Here is a 16,628-nt window from a genome sequence, read left to right on the forward strand (position 1 = left end):
CATGGGATTCTCCAGGCAAGAATACTGGAGTGGGTGGCCATTTCCTTCTCCAAGGGGTAGTCCTAGCTATACCCTATTTCTACAATTATCGAGGTCATGGGTGTGGTTTGGAGTGTCTGCTGGTGGTCAGATGAGATCTCAGTACATTTCTCGTAAATAAAAGGAAGGAACCGCCCCCTAATCAAATAGTTCTCTTCTTGTCTGTATTTAATTTCTATTTTTAATGCACAGGCATGCTGTGAATCTAAATCTCATCTATCTCAGCTCTTCAGAGAGCCCAAGATATCAATTTATAGAACTCTGCATTTATAAGCCCATTTATAAGCCTGCAAGGAGGCTTGCATCTTAAGCCCACTCTGGCACCTGCCCATGGGGCCTCTGGGACCAGCAACATGACCTGGTAAGAACAGCTTTGAAAAAGTCCTCTGCAGATTTTCTCTTGGCTTCTAGGGCTGACCTTGGCTATCAAGACATGGATCCAAAAAGTTCAAAGATCCCAGTTTCCTTTGAGCCATCTTGCTGTCACACAGAGGTCCCTCCTAGGGCTTTGCCAAGGTCCTGTCCCTGTGTGGAGCCTGGTGCTGGGCACAGACTCAGAGCTGATGGATGGGGAGGAAGAAAGCAGTTCTTCCAGCTGGGTTTGAAAGAAGAAAGAAGTCACATGTAACTGTGCAAACACTTAATTCATAAACCATCCAGCATCTCCAAAGCAGAAATGGTGGTTTTCCTTCCCAGTGTGTACTGCCCACGATTGGAAGTTCTTTATGACTTTTTTACTCCCTCAAAGCCTACACGAGGCTTTTTTTTTTTTTTTAATAACCTGGAGTCCTTTATATCTATGGGAGTAGAGGAGTGGCCCACGGGGTGGCTCTGGGCTCTAAAAATCTTCCTCTGGCCCTGGTACATCATTTCCCAGGTGAGTGAGCCTCAGGCTTCCCAGATGCCAGGACTGCAAACCCCTGCGTAGAGATAGTGGCTTGGAAATAAACACAACAATATCATCTGAATTGCACTTTCAATGTTTGTAAGGGGCAGAGGGATCACCGATTCGTACTTAGGCTCCAGAGTATTCTTGTTGTTCAGTCGCTAAGTCATATCTGACTCTTTGTGACCCTATGAACTGCAGCACGCCAGGCTTCCCTGCCATTTATCATCTCCCAGAGTTTGCTCAAGCTCATGTCCATTGAGTCCATGATGTCATCCAACCATCTCATCCTGTGTTGTCCCCTTCTCCTCCTGCTTTCCATCTTTCCTAGCTTCAGGGTCTTTTCCAATGAGTCGGCTCTCCGCATCAGGTAGCCAGAGTATTGGCACTTCAGCTTTAGCATCAGTCCTTCCAATGAATATTCAAGATTGATTTCCTTTAGGATTGACTGGCTTGATATCCTTGGTGTTCAAGGGACTCTCAAGAGTCTTCTTCAGCACCACAGTTCAAAAGCATCAATTCTTCGGTGCTCAGCCTTTTTTTTGATCCGACTCTCATCATCTGAATTGCATTTCCAATGTTTGCAACGGGCAGAGGGATCACTGTTTTGTACTTAGGTTCCAGAGGACAGAAACTGTTAATTTGTGTGTTGCTGCACCATGATTTGTTATAGGAATTACACGTGCTACCACTGCTTTCCTGTTCCCTGATATTTCCCTAAATTTCAGTTTCTTGTAGTTTATACTCATCAATGGGTTTCCCAGGTGGCGCTAGTGATAAAGATCCCTCCTGCCAATGCAGGACACATAAGAGACGCAGTTTTGATCCCTGCATTGGGAAGATCCCCTGGAAGAGGGCATGGTAACCCACTCCAGTATTCTTGCCTGGAGAATACCATGGACAGAGGAGCCTGGTGGGCTACAGTCCATAGGATCATAAAGAGTCAGACATGACTGAAGCAACTTGGAGCACATGTACACACTCACCAACTTTATCATCATCAGTTACATAACATTGACCATAGGCTCCATTCTAAACCTATTACAGACAATCATTTGTTCATTCACTCATTGGTTTAGTCTTCACAAAAACCTTATAATTACCCTTCAGATGAGGAAACAGAGTCAGAGAGGCACAGCAAGGGTATTTGGCTTGCCCAAGGCCACACACTGGAATTCAAACCCAGGCAGCCTAATTTTAGAACTGTAGGGAAAACCACTAGACCATTCAGGTATGACCTAAATCAAATCCCTTATGATTATACAGTGGGAGTGAGAAATAGATTTAAGGGCCTAGATCTGATAGATAGAGTGCCTGATGAACTATGGAATGAGGTTCGTGACATTGTACAGGAGACAGGGATCAAGACCATCCCCATGGAAAAGAAATGCAAAAAAGCAAAATGGCTGTCTGAGGAGGCCTTACAAGTAGCTGTGAAAAGAAGAGAAGTGAAAAGCAAAGGAGGAAAGGAAAGATATAAGCATCTGAATGCAGAGTTCCAAAGAACAGCAAGAAGAGATAAGAAAGCCTTCCTCAGCGACCAATGCAAAGAAATAGAGGAAAACAACAGAATGGGAAAGACTAGAGATCTCTTCAAGAAAATCAGAGATACCAAAGGAATATTTCATGCAAAGATGGGCTCGATAAAGGACAGAAATGGTATGGACCTAATAGAAGCAGAAGGTATTAAGAAGAGATGGCAAGAATACACAGAAGAACTGTACAAAAAAGATCTTCACAACCCAGATAATCACGATGGTGTGATCACTGACCTAGAGCCAGACATCCTGGAATGTGAAGTCAAGTGGGCCTTAGAAAGCATAACTATGAACACAGCTAGTGGAGGTGATGGAATTCCAGTTGAGCTATTTCAACTCCTGAAAGATGATGCTGTGAAAGTGCTGCACTCAATATGCCAGCAAATTTGGAAAACTCAGCAGTGGCCACAGGACTGGAAAAGGTCAGTTTTCATTCCAATCCCAAAGAAAGCTCAAACTACCACACAATTGCACTCATCTCACACACTAGTAAAGTAATGCTCAAAATTCTCCAAGCCAGGGTTCAGCAATATGTGAACTGTGAACTTCCTGATGTTCAAGCTGGTTTTAGAAAAGGCAGAGGAACCAGAGATCAAATTGCCAACATCCTCTGGATCATGGAAAAAGCAAGAGAGATACAGAAAAACATCTATTTCTGCTTTATTGACTATGCCAAAGCCTTTGACTGTGTGGATCACAATAAACTGTGGAAAATTCTTCAAGAGATAGGAATACCAGACCACCTGACCTGCCTCTTGAGAAACCTGTATGCAGGTCAGGAAGCAACAGTTAGAACTGGACATGGAACAACAGACTGGTTCCAAATAGAGAAAGGAGTATGTCAAAGCTGTATATTGTCACCCTGCTTATTTAACTTATATGCAGAGTACATCATGAGAAACGCTGGGCTGGAAGAGGCATAAGCTGGAATCAAGATTACTGGGAGAAATATCAATCACCTCAGATATGCAGATGACACCACCCTTATGGCAGAAAGTGAAGAGGAGCTAAAGAGCCACTTGATGAAAGTGAAAAAGGAGAGTGAAAAGCTTGGCTTAAAGCTCAACATTCAGAAAACTAAAATCATGCATCTGGTCCCATCACTTTATGGGAAGTAGATGGGGAAACAGTGGAAACAGTGTCAGACTTTATATTTTGGGGCTTCAAAATCACTGCAGATGGTGATTGCAGCCATGAAATTAAAAGACGCTTACTCCTTGGAAGAAAAGTTATGACCAACCTAGATAGCATATTCAAAAGCAGAGACATTACTTTGCCAACAAAGGTCCATTTAGTCAAGGCTATGGTTTTTCCTGTGGTCATGTATGGATGTGAGAGTTGGCCTGTGAAAAGCTGAGCACTGAAGAATTGATGCTTTTGAACTGTGGTGTTGGAGAAGACTCTTGAGAGTCCCTTGGACTGCACGGAGATCCAACCAGTCCATTCTAAAGGAGATCAGTACTGGGTGTTCATTGGAAGGACTGACGCTAAAGCTGAAACTCCAATACTTTGGCCACCTCATGCGAAGAGTTGACTCATTGGAAAAGACTCTGATGCTGGGAGGGATTGGGGGCAGGAGGAGAAGGGGACGACAGAGGATGAGATGGCTGGATGGCATCACTGACTCGATGGACGTGAGTCTGAGTGAACTCCGGGAGTTGGTGATGGACAGGGAGGCCTGGTGTGCTGTGGTTCATGGGCTCGCAGAGTCAGACACAACTGAGCGACTGAACTGAATTGACACACACATATGGCCTCTCAAATGCATATAAACACTGAAATCAAAGTGTCCTTAAAATAGCTTTCTGGGATTTCTCAAATCTACTCAAACAGGACTGTGTTTTTGCATATTACTTTTATGCATATACTTAAAATATGTAGTCCAAGCTTAAGAATTTTTTTCATTTGGTTTCATTTTTATTGTTACCTTAAAACAACAGGGCTTCCCTGGTGGGTTAGAGGTTAAAGCGTCTGCCTCCAATGCGGGAGACCTGGGTTCCATCCCTCGGTCGGGAAGATCCCCTGGAGAAGGAAATGGTAAACCACTCCAGTATTCTTGCCTTGAGAATCCCACGGGCCTAGAAGCCTTGTAGGCTACAGTCCACGGGGTTGCAGAGAGTCGGACATGACTGAGCGACTTCACCTTCACCTTAAAACAATAATTTTATATTTCAAATCCACTCCTATCTACTGTTCCTTAACTTCCCTACTTTTGACTCTGTCTCCAAAATACCCCAAGCTGAAAGTATTTTCAGCGATAGAAGAGACCAGGAGACAAATAAAAAGGGGCGGTGACAACATTAGAAATCTGTTGGTTTGGTAAATTTCCATGATTTACGGTTGAAAGAATTTTTTTTCTTATAGTTGAGATAAGATTATTTAATATTCTGGAAAGATTGGGATTCTACAATTGCCTTTGGTAATCTCTTCCATATCTTGCACATTGATAGTTAGGAATGCCATTCTAATATGTATTTTCATTCCTTCCTAGGCAGCACGTTAGCATTAGAAAAGAAAATGGATTTATAATGACACTTCCATTAGCTATGATGAGTTGCCTTTTGAGTTGTTCTTGCAGTACAAGTAGCCCTCATCCACTTCTGGCTGCAGGTTGTATTCAAATAAAACAGAAACAATCTGAAGTTCTCAGTTAAGGTAGACTTGAACTCCGCTGTGTCTCCTGGAAATCGGAAACCACAAGAAGCTAAACTTTTTTTCTTATTATTTCAAGGTTGGTTGCGATTTTCAAATTACATGCCCTAAAATTTTTCACTGTAATGCAGGCATGTAGCTCCTGGTTCTTGTAGGGGCTTAGGCTTCAGAGATCCTCGTTAAATCACTCTTGTGAAGCCAGAATGGAAGCGCTGTTCTGCTCTCAGCTTTTTCTAACTCAGTGAGCTGATATGATGAGACCTGGAGGCATATTTGGGCTTCCCAGGCGGCACTGGTGGTAAAGAACCTGCATGCTAATGCAGGAAACATAAGAAATGTGGGTTTGATCCCTGGGTTGGGAAGATCCCCTGGAGGAGGGCATGGCAACCCACTCCACTATTCTTGCTTGGAGAATCCCATGGACAGAGAAACCTAGTGAGCCACAGTCCATAGGGTCGCAAAGAGCTGGACACGACTGAAGTGACTTAGCATGCACATGGAGGCGCATTTGCACACAAGACTTGGCACAGCACAGTTTCTTACACATTTAGTTTGGTTGCTGCTGTCCAGAGACACACACACACTGCACTTGGTGGACTGGTATCTGGTACAAAGACTTCGAGTAAATGGCAGAGGGTAGCAGGCACAGGGGGAGGCAGCCCCTCACCTCTTCTCTCTAGGCTGCCGGGGGACACTTCATGAGGCTGTTGGAGTTGGAGCCATGTCACCAAGTTTAGGGAGGGGTCCTTTCTGAAAGCTTTGCTGAGGGCTCCCATGTCACCAAGCAGGGACAGAAATGTACCTCTAACTGAAACTAATCACATATTCATCTCAGACAAGAAAACATCTGCTGCAGAAAGAAATGAGTAAGAGCCTTGAGGGATCCTTGAAAGAAGAGGTCCGTGGGGAAGAACGAGCAGGCTGAAGCAGGCTGTCCCCTCTCTCTCTCCCTCTCTCTCTCTCTCTCTCTCTCTCTCTAGCACCTCTCCCCCGGGCAGCTCTGGCAGCAGAACCAGATGTCACCTAATGCAGAGTGTTTTATTCGTCCTGGTCTATACCCCTGCCTTATATAGCAAAAGCTCCTTGGCAACACCCTGCAGAGGTTCTTCTCATTTTTAATTGAATCCAACGAAGTTTTTTTTCTAGAGATACCAGCTTAAACTAATTCCCAACAGGGCTAATCAGGGGTTCATAGACAATAAAGATGGAGAAGACCTTACCAATGGGTTTCTGTCATTCTGCTCAGAGGGTTCTCCAGTCTGGGGCAGTGATCACAGTTCTTGGTATCGTGGGCTATTAACAGGAGCCTTGAAATAAATCCGGCTCAGTGAGATAAGAGCAACTGATTTCACTGCCTAGGTATCTCTCCTCTGGTGACCAGGCACACACACACCTTCCATTTTCATCAGTTGTTTATCAAAATCAGATTAGTAAGAGAATCATCCGATGGAGTTGTTTATGCCTGTCTCAGTCTTGAATTACAAATGATTTTCTTGTGCTGTTTGAGCAAAACACCGTGACCTATAGATGAACCAGGATTTGTATTTCCTGCACCTTGTCCTGAACTTATAATTCCCCAAAGACCACAGTTGTTAAGTCTCACTGGAATTGGGATCATTGATCCGAGTAAGATAGGTGAGACTCAATCCTTGGGGGCTGTGGCTAGGTGGGTAATAGATTCCATCTTTGTGATAAGTCATAAGTCACGAATGGGTTATTTTGAGTTCTCCCAAGTGGAAGACAATGGAGCATTTAGTAGGTTGTGTGGTTACGTAAGACATCTCTTTCCAAACAAAGAGGAGGCAAGACACCCAGCCAAAGGATTGAGCCCAGGAGGCTGTGTGGTCTGGTGGTTCCAGGGAGAGACGTGGGGCCAGAGCTTCCTGGGTTCAGCTACCAGCCGAGACTCTGACTCAGGGGGAGTGGAGCCAAGTCTCTTGGCTTGAGGCAGAAAGACTGTAAAACCCAAGAGAGAAAACCACAGGTCTGTGCTCAAGGACTCTGGGGGGAAAGCACATTTTGGAAGTAAAAATTTAGAAAGAAGATCATCCTGTTAAGTTACAATTTGGGCCTTTTTCAATAAGACATGAGCATTTTTTTCCTGCTTATTGCCTGACACGTTCTCCCCTGGGCATCAGGCTGAAGCCAAGCCAGGCTCCGAGGGTGTTCTGTGTGGGATGAATAGAGGAGCCTGGGGTCTGAGCGAAAGCAGTCAACCTTGGTGAGTTGTCACAGGCAATGCTCAGGGAGCCTGGCACTAGGGGTAGTGAGGTTCCACATGGATTCTTCCCTTTGCCTCCCCATTCTGTCTTCCACAATAAAAAGCCCTCTGAGATGGTGGGAGGAGAGAGTCCTTCCCACAGACTCTGCATGCTTCCCTTCCATGAGTCTGAGCTGGCGTTTGCTCAGCTGTAACCAGCGGCCACAGCCTCCACAAACCTACGCGGGTTCCCAAGCCATAGCCGGAGTCAGGGCCCAGGGCAAATGTTCTCCACATCCCGCAAGCTCTGAAGCTCTGCTTCCTCTGCCCAGACAGAGTAGGTGGCTGCCCACAGGGTTGGGTTGGAAGGACAACCGGGCAGGTCTCCCCTCTTTGGCATCATGCCTCCTTTCCATGGACCTGAGACATTTTCTGATCTTTAGAAATAGTCTATGAAAATGAAAACCATACTTTCAAGCATCTCTGTGTTTAAAGGAAATCAAACCTGAATATCAACCCTTAATATTCATTGGACGGACTGTTGCTGAAGCTGAAGCTCCAATACTCTGGCCACCTGATGTCAAGAGTCGACTCATTGGGAAAGACCCTGATGCTGGGAAAGATGTAGGGCAGGAAGAGAAGGGGGCGACAGAGGATGAGATGGTTGGATGGCATCACTGACTCAACGGTCATGAGTTTGAGCAAACTCTGGGAGATGATAAAGGATAGGGAAACCTGGTGAGCTGCAGTCCATGAGGTCACTGAACAACAACTGTATTCAAGGCCTTTACCCAACCCTGCACCCCGCACCAGAGTGAACAACACCTTAGTTGAGTCTCATGGGCATGGGCCAGGACATGAAGGAGGGGCAGGTTTTGCTGTGGGATGGGGTGGGGGTGGGGAGCGGTCTCTTCTCTGGAAGAGTAGAGAGCCCAGGAGAGAGATATACATCTCAGAAGTAGAAGTGGTCGTCCTGGACATTTGACCTAGAGTCGTCAGGTCAACTTCAAAATCTTCAAAATCTGGCAGTGTGAGGGTTTGTACCAGGACGGCTGCTCTTACTCTAAGTCAAGCCAGGCCAAGTAGAACCCAGTTTCTCTCTCACAGCCCCCTCATCCAGGGCCCAGATACACTCAAGATGTCTCTCCTCTCTACGTCTGTCCAAGGACATGCTCCCAGCTGCTGGATACATAGCCAAGCTCAATGTCCACAGTGTAAACTTCTCTATAGTAAAATGCATAAGTGCGCTCTCTCTTTTCAGTTGTATAACCATCCTTTGGTCACTTTTGTTGCAACCTAAGAAAAAAATTTAATAAAAAATTGGAAATCCACTCTTGCCTGTAAAATTATCTGAGGGAACATTGCTTACTTTGTAAGAGTATGTGAATTCTATCCTGAGGGAAAGAGAAGTAAAAATAACCCACTGAGGCTGGTGTGAACTTTAATCCCATAATGTTCAGACTCCGGGTCCTCTACTTCCGACAGTTCGCTCTGCGGGCACACCACTTCCACACCCTCCCTAGGTGCTAACAGTCTATTCAACACGGGCCTTGGAAGACGTGGGCTTCCCGGGTGATGCTAATGGTTAAGAACCCGTCTGCCAATGCAAGAGCCATAAGACATGTGGGTTCAATCCCTGGGTCAGGAAGATCCTTTGGAGGAGAGCATAGCAACCCACTCCAGTATTCTTGCCTGGAGAATCCCATGGACTGAGGAGTCTGGCAGGCTATGGTCCATAGGGTCACAAAGAGTTAGACATTACTGAAACAACTTAGCAGCAGCAGCAGCTAGGAAGATATTGGGAGACGAATCATAAGATTACAGTCATCTTCTCCAGTCACAAGAACCATTGCTTCTTTGGCCCTTGAGAGTAATCCTCTTGCTCTCTACAAACACACCCGGTTGGGAAGACAATACACTAAGTTTCTGGGGAGAAGGGTCTGAGTAGAAAGACAGAGTAGTCAGAGCACCCCCTGCAGAGAGAGGTGTCTTCAATGTGTCCTTGTTCAGAGACCACAAAGTGCCCCTGGCCTCTCACTGTTCAGCCTCTCTTTGGACACTGTCCAAGCCTCCTCTGTAATTCCTGGCAGCAGCATTTCAGGGACCCCTATCTCCCCCTCCAGCAGGACTCACATGGAAGAGGAAGGACCAGCACATGTCCCACAAGTCATCCCATCTTCCTCCCTTGTCCCAGTCAGAGGGTCTTGTTAAACACAAGGCTTCATTCTCAGTTGAAATCAATTCAATTGAATTGAAATAATTTAATAATTTGAATTATTGTCCTAATATCTGCTTTTCCCCCAAAATAAAGCTGAGTGTATATCCCTCATCTCTTTGATTAAAGGATCTTTCTGATGACCTTTCCAAACAGAAAAAGGCTTCCTCTAAGAACCCAGGCTTTGGGAATAATCAATAAACATGCTCAGCTGTGTGCTTAGTTGCTGTCATGTCTGACTCTCTGCAACCCCAGGGACTATAGCCCACCAGGGTCCTTTGTCCATGGAGCTCTCCAGGCAAGAATACTGGAGAGGGTAGCCATGCCCTCCACCAGGGGATCTTCCGAACCTAGGTCTCCCTCATTGCAGGCAGATTCTATACTGTCTGAGCCACCAGGGAAGCCCAATACTTCTGGAGTGGGCAGCCTATCCCTTCTCCAGGGGATCTTCCCTATCCAGGAATTAAACTGGGGTTTCCTGCATTGCAGGCAGATTCTTTACCAGCTGAGCTACCAGGGAAACCTGAATAAACATATATGTGTGTGTGTGTATATATATATATGTATATTTGTTGGAAAGAAATAGAAGAATGAAATATTGTCTCCAAGCTGGCATCCCCACACATTAGTTTTATTTTCATTCACTTACAATCTGAATTTTCAATGTGCAGTAGCTGACATTAGTCCTGTACTTCATAAACACTAACTTATAAAAGATGAATTTGTCAAGTAAAAAAACAATTTATAATAATTTGTCCTGAAGTACAAAGATAGACTGTATCAAGGGAAAAAGTAGATTTTTGGCTGTAGGGTTTTAATAATTAAATTCACCACAAGTATAAAGATTTATACATATGTTTTCCTATCCAGCCTGGAGATTCGCTGATATTTTCTGACTGTACATAAAAATAAAACCTTTTGTGATCCTTGAATGAGAATCAGTGATCCACAGAATCAAGCATATTAAAGGTGTTCAATGGTTGGTTTTTAAATAAATGAGGGATTGTTCGTTACAACCTAATAAGCAGTAGAGTGATAATGTATAATACCAATGGTTGATAAAGTTACACTTTAAGAGTTGGAGTTAAACATGCTTCTGTTACATAAAATTCCAAGGGCTATAAAAATCAGGAGAAATGTCTCAGTTTCTACTTCTGCCAGAGAGAAGTCTTGAGAGAAGATGACACATCCAGGTGTGTATACCAACAAATAGGGATCCCACCAGCAAATGATTCCATGCACATCATCAGTAAGAACTGGTACTATCTTATTTTAAAAGCAGAATTTCTGTTTGATGCCCATTTGATATTGTTCCTGGCTTATTAATAAAAGGAAGTGTTAAAAAGAACCCACCTGCCAATGCAGGAGATGTAAGAGATTCAGGCTCAATCCCTGAGTTAGGAAGATACAGTAGGGGAGGAAATGGCAACCCACTCCAGTATTCACACTTGGAAAATTCCGTGAACAAAGAAGCCTGGCAGGCTACAGTCGTGCATGCTAAGTTGCTTCAGTCGTGTTTGACTCTTTGACACCACATGGACTGCAGCCCATCAGGCTTTTCTGTCCATGGGATTCTCCAGGCAAGAACACTGGAGTGTGTTGCCATTTCCTCCTCCAGGGAATCTTCACAACCCAGGGATCAAACCCATGTCTTTACCACTAGTGCCACCTGGGATGATGCAATCAATCGATGGGGTTGCAAAGAGTTGGATATGACTGAAATGACTTAGCAAGCATGCATGCAAGGAAGGAGGAAACCCAATATTCATCAAGCCTCTTCTATGAGCCACTTTGCAAAGTGCTATTTCATCTAACTTTCCCATGACTCTGTGAGGCAGTTATGTTTTTCTCCACTTTACAGATGAAGAAACAAAACTAAATGGTTTGTCCAAAGTCACACAGCCAGAAAGAGAGTCAGATTCCTAACCCTCAGACTAGCAGTCTTAGGACTAAGGATAGTAAGTCCAGCTCAGAGCATAATTGTTACCCTTTTCCTTTGGCATTCTACAAGCTGAACTAGCATTTTACAATTTAATCAACTATTTAAATTGCCTCCAAGTTGGTAAGAAGGAGCCCTTGTTTTCAGGTTTGAAATGGAATAGGCTGTCTGTTTTTATGTATAATTCAGTGTTGAATATGATTGAGCATATAATACTCGACATGTATCCCATTCTTTTAGGCCAAATTTGGGGCTTCCTAGATGACTCAGTGGTAAAGAATCTGCCTGGCAATGCAAAGAATCTGCCTGCCAATACAGAAGCAGCAGGAGATGTGGGTTCGATCCCTGGGTCAGGAAGATTCTCTGGAGGAAGAAAAGGTAACCCATTGCAGTATTCTTGCTGGAATCCCATAGTTAGAGGAGCCTGGCAGGCTACAGTTCATGGGGTTGGAAAGAGTTGGACACAACCGAGCATGCATGTTACTTAACATTTATATGTATAAATGAAGATCAGCATTCCAAGTATCTTTTGCAAAAATTTTTTTTCAATTCTCTTTACCTGGAGAGAATTTACAACCTTGACTTTGACAATGGATGTAGCATACCAAAAGAACACTGGAACAAAGGAGTCAAAATTCATATTGGTGCTTGTCTACTCTAAACCCAGATTTTTGATGTAAACACTAAGTTGAGAGATTTTATGTAGACTAGTTCATGTGCAACGTACCATCACTTTAAAACACATTCAAACATGGCATTTTCAGAGATTATGAAAATTTTATTAACAAAGGAAATCTACATTATACACACCCTCTCAAAAACAACCACCTCAAACATGTAAGATACACTTTGTTTTCTACTCACTCTACCCTCAACGCCAGAAGAACAAAACCGCAGCACCAAAGTACAGACCAATATTTTCAAAGGGACTAATTCTTTGAGATAATAAAATACTAGACAATTAGAAGAACCCATCACAGGCTCATTTCACAGGCTGAGCCACCGAGGCTTTCTCCAAATGAATGTTTCCACTGTGAGTCAATATATGTGGCCATCCGCACTTTGTAACACTACCCTGAATACATGTACATGTAAACACATGATCGAGTTCTTTGGAGTACAGTGAGAACTGAGTCAGCAGGATTTATAGAAATGTACGGCTACCCAGCAACAGTTCAGCGACAGGAGCTAGAAAACGTAAAGGTATGCGTCCTGATAGGATGTGACTGGTTTTTCAAGGCAACTTTTAAGTTCATTTCTGACTATCGTTAACTGATCCATCTCTGTCCCTTGGAAACTCCCTTGGTATCCTCTATCCCACCCTTTACTAAACAGACTTATAAACATAGTCCAGAAATACTGCATGCCAGAGAGGAAGTACAAGAAGATGAACTGTATCCTGATGCCCTGGATCCAAATAGAAAACACACACATAACGTGTTTCGCTGTCAGAACACACTGATGTCTGCAGCTGAAAGGTCCCTCAAAAGAGATCTAATGGAGGTTTAACTCAAGGAGGGAAAACACTTAAGCCTGTTACTTGACTACAGTTTCCAGGGCCTGGTGTAGCTATATTTTTAGGAATGGCTCCAAGGAGCTGCCTACACAAATTTGGATGGAGCGAGGGAGGCACAGATGGTGGTCACGTGAAAGCACAGACCGATCTCGGGTGGGCTTGGTTACAAAGTCTGCACATTTAGGCTGCTGTATTCCTCCTATTTCAAGTGCTGCCAAGTCCTGGCTGTTCCCCCTCTTTTCAAAGTCTTGATTCATTTAATTCCCCTGAAGGAGGTGGGAGAGGAGGAGGATTGCGCAAATCTTACTGTTCCATGGTTTAGAAGAGACAGTCACCATCTTGGCTCCTTGTCAGATTTTAAATGTAACATTTTGCTAAGTGTAAAGCTCTGTATCTGTTCCTTTTCTGTTGCCATTACTGTAACTTCAATATTTGCAAAACACAACCTCAAAATACTTCAAGTTCAGCCCAAAGCAGTTTGTTATTCATGCAACACAATTCTCACATGTATCAATACACAGTGAGTAGGCAGCACAGAAATCTCCCCTTTCTTTCCTTTTAAATTTTTTTCATTTTATTTTTAATTCTTGAAAGTAATTAAATTTTTTCTTTTTTTAGGGGTTTCAGAATGATTCAGTCACACAATTGCAAAATCCTCATTATATATACAACATATATGTGGTGTGTGCTCAGTCACTCAGTCGTGTCCGATGCTTTGTGACCCCATGGACTGTGGCTCGCCAGGCTCCTCTATCCACGGAATTCTCCAGGCAAGAATACTGGAGTGGGTTACCATTTCCTTCTCCAAAGAATCTTCCCAACCCCAGGATTGAACCTACGTCTCCTGTGTCTCCTGAATTGGCAAGCAGATTCTTCACCACTGAGCCACCTGGGAAGCCCTACATCATATATACGTATATATATGTCTCCTGATTATTATCAAGTTCATCATTATGTCAGTTCTTACTGGTTGCATTATTTTAAAAAAAGGAAGCACATAACCTAGAGTTATTCTACCATTTGAAATACCCTGTGAGTTGCTTGTAAAGCATGGAGCACCTTAGTGTTGTGTAGGATTTAATTTTCTGATAGAAAAATTTGTAGTGTTTGCCATTAAAAAAAAAGTTTTTTAAGGTATTCAGAGTGTGCTTCTAAGGGTGCTTTATTCATAGTAATTAGCATTAAAGCACTGGTTTCTTACTCTTTAAAAAAGAGCCCACAGAGTATCAATCATTTTCTTTTGTAGGAAACTATTAAAATAAAAAGTGGACTCAGTTATTGGAATTTTTTAAAAACAGGGCACAAAGTATTTTTCAGGCTGTCACCAAGAGGCTTGGTGTTGTGTTGATGTAATTTTTGTGCATGATCAAACCTCTGCTCTCGAGTCATCCACTAAGCCCCCAAATGTGCATTTTTGGCCTGAGCTAGTATGTAGGAAGGTCATTTTTAAAGCAAGTCAATACATTAAAAGGTTTTAACATCTGTTAATCAAGTGTTTTATCTGGAGGGCATAAACTGTATTTATAATCCTCCAACTAACTTAATATTTCCTGGTTTTTTTTTTTATATTTATAGTATGTAATAATTGACACTTGTGTCACAATCAATGGAATTATTCAAATGCCTTATAAGGCAAACACAGAAATTATTTTTTAAGGGTAGGACTTAATTATTAGTAAAATATATCTATAGGCAATGTGGAGAAGAAAGCACATTTAAGCTCAATTATTATCTTGAGTTCCTGCTTTCAACACAGCAGCCTAATAAAGAAAGTTCTTGGTAACATTTATGCTACATGAATTTGCATCTGAGCTCCTTCCTTAAAACATTGATATTGTTCCAAATTCAATGATAACAATAATTAGGGAGGAAAGTCTCCCAACATAGTGTACTTGTACTCTTAAGTCAGTCACTTCAAAACAAAACAAAACCGAAAACTACCCTCCAAGTCAATGGCCCGGTGTTCAAACAAGGACCTCAAAATATTAGTTTAAGGCTCTAGTCGACTGTGCATACAAATCAACAATAGGATTACATATCAAATAGAGTTTCATGAATGGAACACATCAGCATTACCCAATCTTCCTCAAAAGTACTTAGCTGCCAAGAGAGAAACTTTATAAAACATCACAAATGTGCTATTTGTATAAACATTTCCCATTACAAATGCTCTTGTTTTTATTTAAATGAGTATTTTTAACCTGAGCTATTAATAAAAAAAATTTTTTTTTCTCCCTTGTAAAGCTTAGCTTTCAGAAGGAAGAATCATTGAGCCTCCTCTCTTGTGAGTAATTTCTCCTAATACCGATGGTGCTACGTAAGTACAGCCAGAGCTCATTAAATAGACTTCTGAGCATCGTTATAATTAACAATTAGCTAGAAATTAGTTTTAATGATTTGTTTTAGATGACAGAATAGAAGCATAATGTAATTATTTTTAAGCCTTCTCCATCAGGGAAGCCCCATTAAGAATATAGCTACCACCAACTTTCAATTATTGAGAAGCAGACAATCATCCAAAGCATTCACTAAGTGATCTGCTTACGGACCCAAACCATGGCAGTAGAGGAGAAAGGCCACCCCAGCCCAGGCGTTTGTAATTATTTAGCCTTTTTACAAAGTCTCTTCCCTTTCTACTCTGCTCTTTTAGGCTGTTTTTATGCCTTGGAGACATCTCTACCAAGGAAAATAGAACAGAGAGAGTCACCCTGGCTGTTCAGTTCTCCCCTAGGTCCTGCCTCCTGCCTTCCTCTGAAGTGTAGTGACAATCATGGCAGGAAGGATGAGGGGCTGGAGGAAGATTCTAGAAAATTTAGCAAGTGGGCCTGAAACTGTCCTAATCAAGCTGGACTAACAGGAAAGAAGATTATATAAGTAATAGATACAAGAGTATTAAGAATAGACTCCAGACTCTAAAGGTAGATCTATACCTTTCTCTCTCTGTTCTGTGGGTTTGTTTTTTTTTTTAACATCTCAAAGTCAATTTAGATCTTAAGAATTTATTTAAAAAAATACTATGGAAACTTGAAAAAATGCTCTTTCATTTCCTGAAAAATAGAAAAATATTCCTTTAGAATGGTGAATACTGATGATTGTCAAAAGTTTTTCTTCCTTCTCTTTCTCTTCTTTAAAAAAAAACAAAAACCTCTCAGTCAGGCTGCTGTTTTCTCTTCCACCTTTGAGCAAGCATGTTAGACCTTCTGCTGCTGACCTTCGGAAGGTGTCCCGGAGCTCATCCTGACACCCACATAAAAGACCTGGTACCTGTGTTTCCACATCACAAAGCAGGCCAACAAGCACACCAAGCCACAGACCAAGTTCAGAATCATCTGGATGAGTAGGAACAGTTTGAAAGTGCCAGTGATGCTGGTACAGTCGGTCACATCCCGGTACACAAAGGTCCTGCTGAGGGGCTCGGAGGAGGGCAGTTTGCACTGGCAGGAGTCGAGCGCGGTTCCGCAGGTAAACTGTGCGAGCTGGGCATAGTGGTGAGCGGCGAACGCCACGGCCAACACACAGACTGTCAGGCCAAGGGCACTCAGCACAAAGTACAAGAGCTGCAAGAAAGCAGAGGAAAGGCTTTCCAGTTACAGAGAATGCTGGATGACTACCGCCAAAGCTAATACAGAACACTTCTTCTCTG

At 42.9% G+C, this 16,628-nt stretch overlaps 1 protein-coding gene across 1 annotated transcript in view; it reads right to left on the bottom strand.

Moving 5' to 3' along the window:
- Positions 1-12,226: 12,226 nt before the first annotated feature.
- Positions 12,227-16,628, bottom strand: part of SSPN (sarcospan) — a 45,966-nt gene continuing 41,564 nt past the window's right edge. Inside the window, exon 3 of the mRNA XM_086401656.1 lies at positions 12,227-16,542. Coding sequence (XP_086257782.1) covers positions 16,177-16,542 — 366 coding nt within the window. The 3' untranslated portion in view covers positions 12,227-16,176. The remainder of the gene's footprint in view (positions 16,543-16,628) is intronic.

Source organism: Bos grunniens, chromosome 5 (genome assembly GCF_055505025.1).
Source record: "Bos grunniens cultivar Pamir isolate PY7600 chromosome 5, Bosgru_T2T1.0, whole genome shotgun sequence".
NCBI lineage: Eukaryota > Metazoa > Chordata > Mammalia > Artiodactyla > Bovidae > Bos > Bos grunniens.